This window comes from Mustela lutreola, chromosome 6 (assembly GCF_030435805.1).
Source record: "Mustela lutreola isolate mMusLut2 chromosome 6, mMusLut2.pri, whole genome shotgun sequence".
Lineage (NCBI taxonomy): Eukaryota > Metazoa > Chordata > Mammalia > Carnivora > Mustelidae > Mustela > Mustela lutreola.
The window spans coordinates 122721492-122739770 of NC_081295.1; the positions used below are offsets into that span (position 1 = coordinate 122721492).

Consider the following 18279-nt stretch of genomic DNA (forward strand, 5'->3'; position numbering starts at 1 on the left):
GACCATTAAGGCTACACTTTCCTCCTTGCTTTGTGCTTGTGCTTGGTGTATTGATATGACCCCAGTGAAACTGGAGCAAAAGGTTGGTTGGAGGCCTTTTGCCACTAGAGTGTCTGGTCCCCAGGCCTCTCCTTTCTCCTATGAAGGTGTCTGGAGTAAACTTTTCATTCACCATCTCAGGGTTTGATGGCCAAACCCAACAGTTTACTAACTGACAAAGACTGTGCCAAATGTGCCACATGGCAAAAATGAAACATTTATGGCATCCGGTATCAACAAATATGGCACATACAGGGGTAGATTTGAATCAAAAGACAATGATTCGATAATGAGCAGTCTTCACACTTTCAGTTCCTCAACTTCCACATACACCATTTCTTAGTCAGTCATTTTTTAGTCAGAGTGCACATTTATTGGAACTTCCAAATAACAAAACAACTGCACATTTTCACCCATCTACAGGGCTACACTTAAACAAGTGAAAAAGTTCTCACTCTTTTCCCAAAATGGAATAAACAGGCAGTCTCAGGCATTGAATCAGTTATATTTATTCCTTAATCCAGCCACACTCATTTGACTAATCTGTTACCTAGAAATTATATTTGAAATATTACCAGGGACAACTTGCATAAAATCACACTGGTAAGAAGGGAGAAGGAAAATAGATAATTAATACAAAGGACACATCTACATGACAAGAAAGAAATATGCGACCCTGACTCCAGTCCTTTTCCTATTTTTGGTCACAGGCAGGAACTGAGATCTGTGACCTCCTGCTCCCACTTCCAATTCAGTGTCTTCCTCATCTCTCCCAGAACCACAACAGGTCAGTGTTCTAGTTCAGGAGCCAACAAAACTTTCTTCATTAAGGTCTGAGTCCTCAGCAGTCTGGCTTCCTTGTGTTTCCTGTGGGTTATATCCACCTTTGCAATTGGACTAGAAGTACTGAGAAGCCGTACATAGATTCTGGAACTGTGCTCATGGACAAAGCTTTCTGCAATTCATCCAGGGTCTGAAAACACTCATCTTCATTTACCTCTTTATTCTAGTAGCAGTTCTGTTCTCTCCAACTGCTGTTGACTCACAAGGAAACCCAAACTCTCATTTCCCATTCCCTGAATTAATGCAGCACCAGTGTTTAAGAAATAACAGATATTTACTAAGGTTCATTAAGATAAGTATTCCAGAATAGGAAGCACATACAATAGAATATTACACTCCAATCTTCTTCAAGTCCATTAGCCATACATTTCTTAGTCAGTCATTTTTTAGTCAGAGTGCACATTTCCTAAAATAGAGCTGGTAACCCAATGTAGCCTCTGGGTTGATCTGCACAACTCAAACCATATAAAATAAACACCATTTAATTTTTCAGAATAATTCAGACATCTTATTTCATAATAAAACAATACAAAGACTCCATGAAATAATGTTCATGATCAAAAGAAACATGACTTCCAATAGCAAAATTCAGCCAACCCCATTACAGCTGAAAAAGTCAATATTTATCTTCCAATACCTGAGCATAAGACATGAACCAACTATTCTCATAAACTCACCCCAGCAGTCTATATCCAGAAAAGAAGGGCAAGCCACCCGGTCATTCAGGACTAACTTCAAAGGCTATTACCCCTGGGAATGCGCAGCTCCAGGAGGAGCCACAATGAGGAATCTGGGACAGGGTTGAAGCATTATGGGGACATAGCTTCAGGACCACAGGGGAGTAATGGAGATTCAGCCTCTGGGAGATCACCATCAACACCACAGCCTGAACTGAACCCCTGTCTTGAGAGGCTCGCAGGATCCTCTGAAGAACAAGGAGGGTTGTTAACAGTACAGAGGTCTGCACAGGCCCACCCACCCCAGAGCAGATGGTCAGGGACACATCTCCTGACCTCAACCTGAAGTATGGAAACAGAGTCCCAGAGGAGGAAGCAAGAGGGAAGGAGAAAATGTGGGAACCATCAGTCATGTTGTAGAATGAGACATCCCCTTCCTTCAGGTCCAGGAAAACCCCTACCCTCTGGGAAACTGGCACAAGGAGTTCTGAATTATCGGGGAGGGAAGAGAATGTATATCCATACATCCCCACAACCCAGAACCCCTTTCCTGGGCATTCCCGGTACCAGCCTTTCCTCTCCACATCTCTCCTACAGACCCCCAGGGCCCACTCACTTTTATCTGCATTCCTGATCTCCACCTCCCAGTAACAGCACCCTGATGTGATGCCTTCATGACCCAAGATGCTATAGAACCCAAATTCTGTGTATTTGGTTGAGTCCTTCAAGGTCATAGTAGTCTTGTCATCAGAGACATCAAGGCTGGAATGGGCAGACTCTGGATCCAGACTGACAGACCCTGCAGAGACAGTTACCAATCATTCAAGGACTTGCCTTACCACATAACAAGGCACACAACCACCACCCCACCCCCAGACACCTAGCTGCATTCAGGGGGGACCAAAGCTCCTGAGATGAGAGCCTTCTGGCTCAAGCACACAGCCTTCCAACCAGAAGAAGTAAGCATAAGACTGATCTGGGGGTTAGACATGTCACAGGGCCCTTGAGGGCCAGACTGGACTCCAACACTAAAGAATACCCATTTATATCCAGTATCAGTCACACCCAGTATTCCCAGCTTCATGACCTTCACCACCCCATCCCACCCCACCACCATTGATGATGCCAGCATCTGTATCACCACAGCAAGCTGAAGGAGTTGTCAGCAGCCATGGGATAGCAGTAGGAGCAACCAAACAACTGAAGTAACTCGCAGGCCTGAAACTTCTCCTTCCGCCAATCTACAAGAAAACCACATTGCACAAATGTGAAAAACAAATCAGATACTTGAGGAGACTCTACAAACCAGTGTTAGTACCTATCTCTGAAATACACTGATCCAAGACTTATAGGGGAAAATGTTTTGGAAGCTTTCACCTGATAAATTTATTTTTCACACACATTAATTCTCTCTCTCTATCTCTCTCTCTCTCTCTTTTTCACACACACACCACATACACACACACACACACACACACACGCACACTCTCTCTATCATACACCCACAGCCGTCATGTTACAATGTTCCCATGAAACCCAAACCATAAAGCTTAACACCACTGAGGGGCTGGATACTGACCTAAAAAGAAGGCTTTTTGCACAGATTTCATTATCAAAATAGGCTTTCTCAATTTCTAGCCACATATCCATCCTGAAAGCTAAGTTTTCTTGAGAAAGAACCGAAGAGATCAAAATTTATGAGGCCTCCATTTACTTATAAAGAACTGGCTGAACTGAACTTGCAGGTTGACTCAAAGCCATGGTAGAGGCAATAGAACTTGGTGGATCTGCACTTGGAGAATGACTCTCAGCCATGGGTGAGGAGAACTCAGGATATGGCACCAGAGAAATCTTCCCTATCAAGAGGTAATGGAGAAGATTCAAGGAAGGAGAGAGAGAAGTTCAAAGCAAGAAAGACATGCATCTAGTGAAAGAAAGTAATGAATTTTCTTCCCTATATCATGGAGTATTGCAAGGAAAAAATCCCTGCTTCTCCCTATAATCACCTAGAGAGATCAAAAGCAGCAGGAGACACCACACATGATCAGCCCCCAAGTATGGCTGTGTCCTATCCCCAGAAACTGTGAATAAGTTTTGGCAGAGAGGACTTTACAGATGTGAGTAAGATTAAGGAACTGAAGATACAAATGCAGCAGGGGTGGAATAACAGTTTCTCCAAAAACCTAGATGGAACCTCAAACCCAATTATCCTAAGGACCACATCAAGCTACCCTCTATAAAGTGAGGTCCTGAAATGAACAAGAGAAAAATAGAGGGACCCCATCCCTCAGTGACACAAAGCATAAACTCCTCCAAACTTCATACTCCCTTTTGGGAAGAAGAAAAGTCAACTGATCACAGCAAATGTGTATCTGTCATTAGACCCTGAAAAGTCCTCACGGTAAAGCTGTTACCTCCGACAGGACAGAGACTCCAGAAAAAAATTAGAACAATTATAAAATAAGAACAGGACACTTTCTCTATTATTTGCCGACATGGGGCCCATATTCTGCAACCCTAGGATCACACTCCTCCCCCGACAACTTTGGAAGAGTGAGATGGCCTCATTATGTGAAGCAAACCCAGTTAGAGAATTAATTCAAAACACATTAAAATAAATATAAGTCTTTTAAGATATCTCTCAAACATGTATCAAGGAGTTTATTACTTTTTGTGCACCCAATAACTTGCATGTCCTCTGTGTACTTCCAACTCTAACCACCATGGCTTTCATTTGTGGTCTCTCTCCTACCCAAAGCCACCCAAACTGTCTCTTCTACTCTCAGTCACCCAAAGTGTCTCTGAGAGGAATCACAGGCTCTCTACTTTCCTTATGTTCTTCTCTCTTCTCCAGTCAGCTTTTTTTCCCTGATTTACTCCCAAATTTTCTCTGGTAAACAATTTTCACTCATCTGAGCTTCTCCTATTGAAATCTTCACACATTGCCCCTAATAAATCTAACAAGTACTGAGCCCATCAGGTAAATCCAGAATTCTCCTAAAAGGAGTGATAATTGTTGTGAACAATTATAAGTTGCTGTCCTTTAAAAAATCAATTTCTTAATGCTATAATACAAACACGTACATAAGATTTTGTATATAATGGTCAGAATCTCACAAACCCATTACCAGAACTCCCTACACATCCTGGAGGCTCTGGATCTGAGAATCAGAACAGCTGACCTAAAGAAAACTACTTCCAAAACAATCATGGAGGTTTAGAGGAAGATACCTGGCTTGGACAAGGAGTCAGAGCATGCAGAAGCAAAATGAAGACCATCACTCCAGAGAAACAGGGGAAAAAAAAAAAAAAAAAAAAAAAACAGGAAAACCAAAGCAAGATCCAAAAAGAGGTAGGAATTTCACGACAAAATGGATTCAGAAACAAGGATCCCTTAAGGAAGACTTGAGTCCTAAGCAGGTAAGCTTGATTTCTGAAATCTTCCAGAGACAGTAAATTCTGAAGTACACCGTCAATGCCATGGTCCAACTGTCCTTACAAATGACCACTCTGTTGTCACTGTACCAACAAAACTATTAGTGAACAAGGTACGTTCAGAGGGTGTTGCTAATTCTAACAGCAACCTACAGTAGAGGATGGGTCAGAATAGAGGCAGATCTGTGTTCCCAAGGACAGTCCCTGCAGTCTTCAGAAGGACACAACACACATAACAAGGAGATCAGGGACACCAACCCCATCCTGTTGTGAGGTCCAATGACAGAGAAGGTGGCACAGTGGAGGCTGGGAAGGTAAAGCCATGGGAAACTGAGTCACTTACCTGCATACAGTTTAGCCTTCTTCAAGGCTGAAAGGGAAGACACCGTGGTGAGACCTAAGCCAGAACAAGTCTGCATAGTAATGATCTACTGGCATTTGCCTCCTCTCTGTGCTACAGGTGACACTATAACAGAGTAAGGAGAGAGGCTAGAGAGGAGATACCCTCCTGACATGGGCAGACAATAGGATGTTCTGGGAAATTCCCTAGACCACAGGTCAGAGAGCCGGCATTGCAGGCTGAGTTCCATGCCTGCCAATTGCTTCTGTGTGACCTTTGCCAAGTTAGTGTCCTGAGTCTTAAAAACCACAACATTAAAATAAAAACTCTGAGAAACAAACAGAGGGTTTTGGAGGGGAGAGGGTGGGAGGTTGGGTGAGCTTGGTGGTGGGTATTATGGAGGGCACGTAATACATGGAACACTGGGTTTACTGTATAAACAATGAATTCTGGAACACTGAAAAGAAATTTAAAAAAAAGATACATGTGGTTGAATACTAAAACCATCAAAATGACAGTTAAATTAAAAATCAAAAGCACTTTTAACTATTCAACTTCTATTCTCCTACAGACAAGTGGACTCAAGAGTCAACCAAGAAAAACAATTCTAACCAGAAGAGACAAAATTTTAAAAATAAACAATTAAATTTAGCAGAGTCCAAAGAGACAATGAAAATAACACAGAATTGAACGACTGATTATGACATTAAGAATCTCTAAGGTAGGGGTGCCTGGGTGGCTCAGTGGGTTAAAGCCCCTGTCTTCAGCTCAGGTCATGATCCCAGAATCCTGGGATCGAACCCCAAGTCAGGCTCTCTGCTTGGCGTGGAACCTGCTTCCCTTCCTCTCTCTCTGCCTGCCTCTCTGCCTACTTGTGATCTCTGTCTGTCAAATAAATAAATTAAATCTTTTTTTAAAAATCTCTAAGGTGAAAAAACTCAAGTTATTCATTCAATTTTATGCACAAAAGCATTGCAAGGCCAGTTATCTATATGCATTTAGTTTTCTGAATAGAAGAGACACAGCTTCTGCAGAAACACTAAACCCATAAGAGTCAGGTAGGCCTCCTGGGGCCAGTGGAGAAGAATTTTAATCTCTAAAGAAATTTCATGTTTAAAAAGTTGGTAGCAGTGTGGGAGGTACTCAGCATAAATACAGTCAACATCTAAATTTGTTTCTTCTTTTTTTTAAGGGGTGCAGGGGGATTCAACAATAAGTCAAAATGTGCATTTCAAATAAATTTTCAATAGAAAATAGTATTCCTTCAAAGAAAAATACACTGTGTCCAACCATTCTTGATTACCAAAAGAAAATGCCTAATACTAACAAATTTCATCCACAGAATTTTTCTGAAATGAATTCCAATATCAATCGCATCCCAAAATAAAGAAATTTTCACATAAAAAAATGCAAAATTTTTATTCCATCTGCTTTCAATTACTTTAAAGTTCAAAAATTATATAATGTATGAAAATGTTTTAGGGAGTAATGTATACATTATTACATGAGTGTAATAAATCATTATTACATCCAATGATTTCCAGGAAAGAGAGATATGGGAAATAACACAAAAGAGGAGATTAATTAAGGACCAGGATGTTAGGTGAGCTCTAGCATAAAAGTGGCCAACGTTCTCTGAAAACATATCACTGGATCACTGACAACTTATCCCACGACATTCCCACCCAAGCTCTGCCCAGTCCTCTACCCAACACTTTGTGATCAGTACCTCCAGGAACAGGAGAGAAAAGACTCTCCCACGATGGTGTTATGTGTAGGGATCACACCCCTAAATTTAATGACCCCATTTATTTATATAGTTTCTCTAAAATGTTCCAGAGTATTCAAGTTGACTGAGAACCAGTTGCATTGAAGACTAAAATCCTACAAAGAAGGCGGGTAGATCAACCCAAGATGCACCACGGACTCCAGTGACCACCATCATTTCAGGTTTCAAAGCATCATGTGCAAACCAATAGCCCAGTTGGGGAAAGCCCATGGAGCAAGTTCTGCCTCCCACCAGTTTCCACCTCTGCACCAGGGATGGGTCCACATGTCTCTGCATGAAACGGAGAGGGAAAGCTATGGCTTAGGGGGCAAGAGACCCAAGGACATCCGGACAGTCACTCACCAACCAGGTAAACAGATTTCCTCCAATCTGAAAGGCAACATAGGAAACAAGTGAGCTAAGAACCAGAATGTCTCCTACAAATGTGACACAGAAACTTCTGGGAAAAGGACACAACATACCAAGATCTGCTTGGAGTTCATCTAAAAAAAAGTGAAAAATACTCTTAAACTCCCATCACTAAGAGCAGAAAAGACTGCACCTGGAAAACCCGCAAGAGCATATATATGTCTCCTTGAATATCTAACTCCAGACCCCTCAAGCCTCCACAGCCCTACCTGTCCTCTCTGGTCCTCCTCAGCCCCCTGCTCCTGGCCAAGGGCCTACTGTCTGCTTCTCCTCTGCACCAGCTTCCACACTTGTCTGCCTTGGCCCTGTCCTGCCTTACCTCTGGCCTTCAGTGCCTCCTCCTTTATCTGCTGGATCTCCTCCTTGTCTCTGTGCAATTTCTTCCATTCCTGTGTCTCCTGGAGCTTTGAAGTATGTTCTCTCATGATGTAAAAGGCATCCCCAAGGATTGGGAGCATCAGAACAGTCAGGATCACCATGAAAACTGGCTTCCAGGGAGAACTCTGAGGGAAGAAGGGTTCTGTGCCCCGCCAGACACCCCATCAGGGCACTGCTCTGACAGCCCAGCCCAGCACACACAGGGACCCCCAATCAGACCATCCCACCCTTGTAGGAGTAGGAAGTAATACTGACCTGGGATGAAAATGGCCATTGCCTTCTCCTGGCTCAGGATGGGGTTGAGGACTGAGCAGGTCACATTCCCTGAAGAGCTGTCCCTCATCACCAGAGTGGTCTCTATGGTGAACAGCCCTTCACCGTCTTGGGCTTGGGTCTCAGAGAACATCAGGAACTTCTCTCCACTGAGAGCTCTCCACTGCACTTGGGGCTTTGGGAACCACCCTGAGGCCATGCACACAACTCGGACCCCGTCCTCCTCTGGCCCTGTGATGTGCACTTGAGGGGCAGAGCCCACACCTAAAGAGAGAAGCTGGAGAGCACAAGGAGGCCACCCAGAGCTCAGGGATTCCAGCAGAACCTTCCTGTACACAATACCACCCACAGCACTGAGTTTTGGGGGCTTCTTGGGGGAGTGGTCCCTACAAGGATTAATGTAAGGGGTCCTGCCATGGAGAACAGAAGGAAGGAACATGGGGACCTGTGGCAGGCACAGAGAGCAGGCTCTTCTCCCCAACCATGAGGGTGGGAATTCCATCACCCAGAGGGATAGAAAGAGGAATTTGGTTCCAGGATCTATCCTTCTCTGCTCTTCTCAACTCACACACTCTCCAGGGCATCTGCGGGCACACCCACTGCCACTCGGTCATCACTTCCACCAACTACATACCTCCTCATCTCACTCCCTAATATCTACATCTCTGGTTTAGCTGTGCCAGGATTCCTCACAGATGCTTCAGACTCAAGTCCTGAGCTAATTCATGTTTGGCCCCAACTTTGATAGGATAATGAGGAAAATACCCCCAACCTTTCAGCCTTCTTTACATCCAGCCAGCCCTCTGCCACCTCTTGTTAATGCCTTCACACTCTGCTTCTGGGCTCCATCCTGTGACTTGACTCAGTCCCTGAAAGCTCAGGGAATGTGACTCTAGCAGAGATTGGAAACTGCTTCCGCCATTGCCTTGTCCTCTGCCACAGGACAGACATCTTCAGGCTAGCACAGCCTTTCCAGCTGAAGCTGTCCTAGATCAATCAATAGCCACCTGGACAACACCAGCTGAGCAAACCCAGCCAAGGCCCACTGTCAGGACAAAATATATTAAAATAAGAGGTGTATTGTCCCTGTTGAAAATAGGGAAAGAGAGCCCCCTCCCAGCCTTTTCTTATAGCATTTACTTGAGGAAACTTGTGGTTCTGGGTGTTTTCTCTCCTCTTTGAAATGTATATAAGTACTTTAAAAATAATAATAATTGGGCCTTTTGCCAGCTCTGTGATCCAAGAATGTGTTTCTCAAGGACCTGGGAGCCCTCGCTTTGAACTGCTCACACCAAGGAAGACAGCAGCCCTCTCTCCCCCTTCTCTGCCAGAGTAGGAACCTAACCTCAGTGTACACCACGATCCACATGTAACATCACCGCCTGTCATCATGATGGGAGAATTGGTTAAAAAAAAAACACACTACTTTAACTTTTATTTGTCTGCAAAACTCTTCATCTCTCCTTCTATTCTGAATGATCCCCTTGCTGGATTCTTGGCTGCAGATTTTTTTTTCCTTTTAGCACACTGAATATATCATACCACTCCATTCTGGCCCCAGAGTTTCTGCTGAAAATTCCACTGAGTATATGTAAAAGTGTTGAATCACTATATTGAACACCTGAAATGAGTATAACATTCTATGTTAACTACACTGGAATTTTTTTTTTTAATTTTTAAGGTAGGAGAATTTAGTTTTCCTTGGAATAAAGCCAATTAGCTAACTTATGTGATCACCCAATTTCCAAGAAAATATTAGGTTCCCATCTAGGACAAACAGTGCTGGCAAGTCTACCTACTTGAGAGCTCATAACTGTTGATCCTGAGAATGTGTATGAAATGAGTTCTGTCTGCATATGGAAAAGATGAGATTTCTTCTGTCTTTGCATTTCTGGATAGAATCTCTGTGATGCACAGCACATTGTACTTAATGCTATTTTAATAATAAAAGGACCTTTCTTCCTACTATCTTAGAGACAAGATTCTGAGTTGGAAGATTATGTTTTTAACTATGTTTCCCCTACGTGACTGAAGGTTTATGAGTAAGACCTAATAAGATTAGCCAAACACAGCCCAGATGAGCAGAACTCCCTGAATGCCAGATTAAATACATGTTTGGTGTTACAGGCCACTGAGATTTCTATGTCTGTGTTACACAGCATTATGGCAGCAATCTGCAGCTTACACATAAAATAAATATTTCTACCACTAAAAAACCAATTTTAAAAAAATCTGTGAGTACCTGAAGTCCCTTCTCTCCACACCTCTAAACCCTCCTTGTCCCCAAATCTCCTCACTCAGCTGGGTCTACTTTCCAAAACTCTCCAATGCTGGAGTGGTCCCTTCCCACCACACTGCCCCTACATGAATGCAGGAGGCCATCCTCTCCACCCCATAAATACATCCAGGCCTCCAGCCTTGCTCACCTTCCATACACCTTCCATTACAGCTGCCAAAGCAAACCTGCCCTCACACACCTCGCTCCACTGCTCTGTTAAAAATTCCCTCAGCCCTGAATCTAAATGGCATAAGAGCACACAAAGCCTTTGATGATCTGGTATTACCACTCCCACTACCCCAAAAACAAAACTCCTATCCAATTCCTCCTCATCCCACCATCAGCATCCATCAGGGAGTACACAGTCCAGGCCTGGGACAATTCAGTTGACTGCTCAGACCCACAATCACCATGCTGTGTATGCGCCACACAGATCCATCAACCAAAGGCCATTTCAGAACACTGTCTGCTTCACTCAAATATCTGCTCAAGTGTGTGTTACTCATGGGCTTCTCCTGACAAATCCCATCTCTGGGCACCTGGACCAGGAATACCTCTATATTCTGGAGAGTCACCTCTCACCACCCTCCCATTCACCTCCACACCAATCATGTGGCCTCGCTCTCTGCCCAGACTCACCAGCCACACTCCTCCCTCAGGTGTCTCGTGTGAATGTTCTTCTGCTTGGAAATCTCATCCCTAAAATATTAATTTGGCTAAGTCTCTACTCATTACCTTCTAATGTTGCCTATAACCTATTTGGCTATTTATTGTCTGTATAATATAAACTCTACAGGGCAGGGACCTTTATTTGTTACACTGAGATATCCAAGTGCAGAGAACATAGCTATCACATACCAGAAGTTCTATATATTTAAACTGAATAAATGAAGAGTGAAAGACCACTTTCCCTCTTGTATAACTTGAGGGCTATTAACTTGGACCCTGAGGTGGCTCCGAACGCCAATACTGCAGGTCTCTAAATATCGATCAGCAACCCACCTGCCACCTTGAGTTCCACACTGGCCTCTTCATGGAAGATTCCCATTCGGAAGAAGCAGGTATACAGCCCATTGTCAAAAGCCTGGACGTTGTGGATGCGCACTGCAGCCTCCCCCTGGAAGAGGAAATCCTTCACCAGTGAGGTTCGCCCTCTGTACTGAGCCAACTGCTCTTCTCTCTGCTCCCGCTGGTTTTGATAGATGAACACTGCTTCTGAGAACTTGGAGTGGAACCACCGCAGCTCCATATTCTCCACATCCATGGCCGGGGACACAAGACATGGCAGCATGACGTCTGCACCCAGCACTGCCACAATGGGTTTGGAGGGGCCAATCACCATAAACTCCTCTGTGGACACAGACATAGGAGAGAGAAAGCTGGAGAGATGCAGGACAGGGAAGAGAACACATTGGCAGGAGGGAGGCCCTGACTGAGGGACTAAACTGTGACAACTCCTAATGGGACAACTTTATCCTACAACAATTTTGAAACACAGAAATGGTGTCAAAGAGTCTCCTCAGAAGCCTGTGCTCCTGACTCCAGGTCCTTCCATGAAGGACTCTCTAACTTAGTAGGTCCAACCTTCCACAGGCATCACAATCACCAGGAAGGCCTGTGGAACACAGACTTTTGGGCTTTACCCGCAGACGTCCTGGTTCAGTAGATCTGGAGTGAGTCCAAAAATGTGCATTTCTGAGGAGGCGGTGCAAAGTTGATACTGATGTTCCAGGGACCACACTCTGAAAACCACAGCTCTAACATGCCTCCTCTTAGGACAGGACTGAAAACTCACCAAAGAGCACTACTGTGGCCTAGTGGTAACATCCTCCTCATTGCAGCACACCTGAAACTTTCCTACACCTGCTCCTAAAGTTATTGTTTTTGCCCACGTCTTTGTCTTCTACTGAATTATATGTGTGCTAGAAACTAGACCTCACAGCTACTTCCATTAAAACCTGCCTTCAGGGGTGCCTGGGTGGCTCAGTGGGTTGGAGCCTCTGCCTTCGGCTTGGGTCGTGGTCCCGGACTCCTGGGATCGAGCCCCAAGTCGGGCTCTCTGCTCGGTGGGGAGCCTGCTTCCTCCTCTCTCTCTGCTTGCCTCTCTGCCTACTTGTGGTCTCTGTCTGTCAAATAAATAAATAAATGGACAAAAACCTGCCTTCACTCCACTGCTCACAGGACCCAAATTACTACCTGTTACCAAAGAGGGTTCATCCCACTGCCCCCAGCCCCTCGCAGGCCTTGGTCTTCTAAGACCTGGTAGATATGTCACACCAGGACACTTCTGCAGGACAAACCCCACCTGACAACCAAACACTGACTTCTCAGCTCCTGTGCTACTCAAATTTGGCTGAGTCACCATCTGTCTCACCTGGGGGATGACAATTACTAGTCTCCCTGTGACATCCTCCCTCCAGTCAATGTCTGTGAACCTTTAAACCTGGAACCAAAACCAAACCATGTGCCTCCTCTACCAAAGCCCTTCAATGATTCTGCAGTTGCCCAAGTGATCCTGAGCCCATTAAGGAAGACCCTCCCTGCTCTCTGATCCCCAACTCCTGCTTCTCTCCCCCTCATTCACTCTGCTCGGGCCAACACTCACCTCCTCTGCTCCTTGAACACCGAGGCACACTGCCAGCTTTGTCTGGCTGCTCCTCACTGTGGAGAACCTCTTCCCATGGGATCCAGACAGGCTCTTCCCACCTCTTCCATGTATTTGTTCCCATCTCACTACATACAGTGACCACCTTATGGAGCACTACTGCCTGCCCACTTGCCATCCTGCAGCCCTGACTGGCCCTCCTGCTCTATGTCCTTGTCCCATGCTCTCTCCACTAACAGACATAGACTGTACGCGGTTCTGGTACAGGACAGGTACTCACTGTCCCTGCCAGAATGTAAGCTCTGTAAAGAAAGAGACTGTCTGCTTTGTACACAGAGTAGCACCTAACGTGTACTCAGTGCCCTATAAATATTTGTGAAATAGAAGTACCAGTAAATCCAGGAAAGAAAAAATAAAGACAATTATTTTCACACTTTTCATAGTGAAATTCACATTTTTTTACTTTAGAGACTTAAACTCATTAGAGAACTGTCATGCTCCCATGCCCTTATTTTGCAGTTCTGGGATTCTTCTTATGTGTTTAATTTCAAATAGCAATTGGGGGATCTCCAGAATCTGGGTAGAGCCAGGGACTCCACCAATAGCCATCTGTCCTAATGGAGACAGCAGCAGAGCTCTGGGGGCTCTCACCCACCCCAGGGAGACACAGGGAGGGGGAAGGGACACACTCACCTGCAGAGCCCTGAGCAGGCAGCTGCAAGAGGGGAAGCAGGGAGGGGAGATGGGCAAGCAAGGAGTCCCTGAAGCAACCCTCCATTTCCTCAGAGCTGGGGAGACACAGGGCAGGAGGCAGGTGACACATCCAGAGAAGAAGCAAGGCCAGCCCACAGTTCTGGGCCTCAGAGCAGACAGCATGGCTCAGGGCTGGCAACAGTCCCCAGCAGGAGCACAGCCTTTTCTACTGCTCAGTATGCTGATGGGTGGGGGCCCCACAAACCTGATGCCAAGAAAGCCCTCCTAACCCTTTGGAAACTTCCCAACCTGCTCTGCCCACAGGACCAGACCCTTCCCGCCTCAGCACAGAGGCCTCCTCCACATCTGCATGAGTCACAGGACACCACAGATGTCTGGGAACAAAAGGCGTAGACTCAGGGCCCTCCCCATGAAGGACACACCAGCTCCTGTGTGCTGTTCTTCTGCTGCCCCCTTATTATGACCAGAGAATGACTGAGAAGCACGAGAGTCAGACTGCATCCTCCTCAAGGACACTGTGGCTCCCACCACAGGCACGTTGTTCTGGGGTCCTTTGATAGGTGAGTTCACCCTGATTTCAGCTCTTGTCTCCTGCAGCCCTTTTCTGCTCAGGACCAAGGACGTGGACTTGCTCATAGCTGAAGCCAGACAATTCCCCATGAATGGTTAACCCTCATCTTTTCTATCTTTGAGGAGTTTCTGACTCAGGATAAAGGATCCCAGCAGAGCAGTGGGAAGCACAGGATAAAATGAGACCTGGTCAGAAAGAAGGGCTCAAACCACTGACCTTGAGGGGGATGGGGGCAGCCAGTGGTCCTGGGAAGGACAGATTCTGGGGCTGACTGCTAAGGTCTCCTCCACACTCAGCCACCTGCTGTGGGAATCACCTGAGGCAAGTTTCTTGACCTGCTCTGCCCCAAGTCCTATCTGCAATGTGGAGAGAGTAATAAGATCTCATCCCACGGTATAAGAAGTATCCTATGAATTTATGTATGGAGAGTCAGTGCACATTAGAACAGTGCCTGTTCCTAGGAATGCTACAGAAATGTCATTAAGTAAATGAGTAAAGTGGAGTCCCCACTGTAGTTGTCCTGGGTCATCTCAGAGCCTCATTATTATTCACTCCAGCGCTCCAGCCCCACCATGATCTTGTCTACCTCTTCCCAAGCATCTGCTCCCCACTTACCTCTTCTTGTCCAGCAAGTATCTTCAGAACCCACTCACCTGCTTGAAAACCTGGGGCTTCTGGAGCGTCTCTAACTCAGTACTGTGAGACCTCAGCCAGCCCCAAATCTGCTCTCAGAGATTGCACATGCAGTTCACTGCTCAAGCCCCAAAGCCTGCTCCTGCTCCAGGTGCCACAGGCTCCTCTTGTCTGAGAGGCAGCTGGTTCCAGGAGAATGGAGAAGCACAGCCTGGCACAGGTTGCAGAGGTCTCAGCTGAACCAGGGAACTGGGGCACTCAGCACTCCCAGTTAGAAGAATCCTGCGCTGACTCCTTCCACCATTTGAAAGTGAAAGCTTACAAAATGCAACCCTAGCAGACTCTGCCCTGCCCTCTGGACGGTGCACCCTAGTTACCAGGAAGGAAACAGCATGATCAGAGCCACAGAAACAGGGCAGGTACAGATACACGGACCCACTCTGCAGGGGGACACAGAGACGGAGACTCCGTAATCCTTTGTTGAACAAATGCCACTCTCCATGTTGGCTAGCTTCTATACCAGAAGTAAGGAGTGTGTGTGGCACAGCCAAGATTAAGAAAGCCCTATGCTTGGGGCTACTTGTACTGTTCACTACCAAAACTATTCTGTTCATTGGTAAATCCTGTCAGCTGGTGAATGCTATGTGGCGGGAGCCTTTGAAAAGCCCCCAGTGTAGCTGCTTTGCTTTTTATCACCAGGAGGTAATCCAGGTGCTCCCCACAGCATAGCAACAGAGGGGTTAAACCTGAGCATCACAGAATCTTCCAGGACCAGCTATAGGACCCTGGCCCTGCCCCAGCTGATTGGACAGCACCCTGTGGCTTCTTAATACTATACTATCACACAAGGCTGAGTACACTACTTTTTTTTTTAAAGGTTTTATTTATTTATTTGACAGACAGAGATCACAAGTAGGCAGAGAGGCAGGCAGAGGGGCGGGGACGGGGGCGGGGGGAGCAGGCTCCCTGCTGAGCAGAGATCCCGATTGGGGTTCGATCCCAGGACTCTGGGATCATGACCTGAGCAGAAGGCAGAGGCTTTAACCCACTGGGCCACCCAGGTGCCCCACTGTGTACATCATTCAGCCCCTCCCCGCCAGGCCACAGTGTGCAGCAGGAAAGGCAGATTCCGTGGTCTCTGAAGGAACACTGTGGAGCACTAGGGCTTCCTTTCCAGCCCCTCCCTTCCTGCAGTTCCCCATCTCAGTGAAGGATACCTGGGTTCACCCAGTTATGTCTGCCAGAAACTAGAGGGTCATTCCACCACACACTTCACATTCCCACACACTTCCACTTTCTGCTGTCAGTGCACCAGAAAGTTCAAGACTTTTCTCTAATCCATATCCATGGCTGCCTTCTAGCTCCACACCCATCTCACTTCCCCCCTCACCCAGACACAGTGTCCCTGCTTCCCCATGGACTTCGCCCACCTCCAGCCCCACTCTCTCAAGTTCATTTTCCATCCAAAGTTGTAACTTCTCAAAACGTCTTGTATCAGCTCTGCTTCACCCCTTCCAGGGATCCTCCTGCTAAACCTCTTGTCTGTGGCTCCCGGGCCCAGCTTCCTCTCTGACTTCATTCCACTGCTCCCAGTGCTCCCTCCTGGCCTGGCAGCATTCCTCCAGTTCACGGAGCTTTCCCAGCCTCAGGCCTTCTCACAAGCCCCTGGATGTTCCTGTTCTCTCTCATCCCCCAAACTGGTCACCATTCCAGTCTCACCTAAAGTGACCTCCCTCAGAGGGGCCTTCGCCAACCTGCTCATCCCCATCTGAGCCCCATACACGTGCTTGTTGGGGTTTAGTGGTGCCCTGTCCTACCCCACAGCCCTGACATGTGATCTTCTGTGGAATGTCCATGGCATCCACAAAGGGAGGCACTATGTGCCCTGGTCATGTGTCCAGCACACAGCAAACACTCGGGAAACTTTGCCTGAACTCATGTGCAGAGAAGTCACCTCAGCAGCACGTTGGCTTCTCTGTCCAATTTGGAAAACACTTCAGTCCACTAAGAAACAGGAAGACTCTTAACTCTGGTCTGAACAAATCAGCCCCTGCATAGATACAACAACTCCACGTCTTCTCTGCTCTTTATTTCTTCCTACCTCAAACATATATGCATCCCTGAAACATCACTGGAATAGAACCATCAGACTCAACCGCCTTGTTTGCTCCCTCAAGCCCCCGAGTCCTTGAGTGTTCATGTGCTAAGTGACTGGTGTTAAGACACCAGTTTGAGCTAGAGCCTCTCTGGCCCCACTTCTGACAGGTTGTTGTCATTATTGTCTTCATTCTATGGGTGAGGAAACCATTCTCTCAGAGTCCAATCACAATCACACACCCAGCAAAACCTCTGCCAGTCTGCGTTCACTTTCAATTTTTCTGAGTGATCCACTAAATTTTTTTCATGAAGAAATGACTGATGGACCCACGGCTGCATGGGAGTGATTGCTTTATTTCCGAATGTGTGCTCTAAAATCTTAAAAACTCTGGGCAGCAGCGCCTGGGTGGCTCAATTGTTAAGCTTCCAACTCAGCTCAGGTCATGATCTCAGGATCCTTGGAACAAGATCAGTGTTGTACTCCCCACTGGGCGCTGAGTCTGCTTGTCCTTCTCCCTCCCCATCCACACATTCCGGACTGCCCCGCTCCCCTCCCAAATAAATAAATAAATTTTTTTTAAAAGATTTAATTTTATTATTTATTTGACAGACAGAGTTCACAAGTAGGCAGAGAGGCAGGCAGAGAGAGAGGGGGAAGCAGGCTCCCAGCTGAGCAGAGAGCCCGATGCGGGGCTCGATCCCAGGACCTTGGGACCATGACCTGAGCCAAAGGCAGAAGCTTTAACCCACTGAGCCACCTAGGTACCCCAAATAAATAAACTTTTTAAATGAAATAAAAGATAAAACTCTGGGCAAACCCCAGACATCTAGATATACCTGAACACATCCCCTGCAGTCATCCCCAAAGGTCCATTTCCACTTACACATGCGAATATTGGGGAAATCCATCTTTATTCAAAAATTATGAATGAAAAAGGACCAATATCAGTCTCCAAGTCCTCCCCCCACTGCCACCACCAATCCCTGCCCATGAGGGAGACTCCTCAAGGCCTGAGAATATTAGAGGAATTTTGTGAAAAGTCAGAGGGGAAAAAATCAAATTTATTGAGTACCTAAGTGCCAGAACCTGGCCTACACAATTTGTATTTATGACATTTCATTCTCACACATGGAACAGAGATGAAGGCAGACATGAACCCTGCCATCTAGTAAACTTTCATCCAGGAACTTCCCAGAGA

The 18279-nt window shown here is 46.2% G+C and overlaps 1 protein-coding gene across 4 annotated transcripts; it reads right to left on the bottom strand.

Annotated features, from left to right (window-relative positions):
* Window positions 1–532: 532 nt before the first annotated feature.
* LOC131834296 (butyrophilin-like protein 1) lies at window positions 533–15309 on the bottom strand. Of its 4 annotated transcripts, XM_059178778.1 has the most exons (10): window positions 15004–15309; window positions 13759–13853; window positions 11463–11810; window positions 8165–8446; window positions 7851–8051; window positions 7585–7605; window positions 7466–7492; window positions 5338–5364; window positions 2774–2800; window positions 533–2358 (listed from the first exon to the last, which is right to left on the bottom strand). In XM_059178778.1, the coding sequence occupies exons 2-10, from the start codon at window positions 13841–13843 to the stop codon at window positions 1601–1603; spliced, it is 1776 nt and encodes a 591-aa protein (XP_059034761.1). In that variant the 5' UTR covers window positions 13844–13853; window positions 15004–15309; the 3' UTR covers window positions 533–1600. The 4 variants fall into 4 exon arrangements, with proteins under 4 accessions (XP_059034761.1, XP_059034762.1, XP_059034764.1 ...); XM_059178781.1 differs by lacking the exon at window positions 13759–13853 and having other exon boundaries at window positions 579–2358; XM_059178779.1 differs by lacking the exons at window positions 7466–7492; window positions 7585–7605.
* Window positions 15310–18279: the final 2970 nt, after the last annotated feature.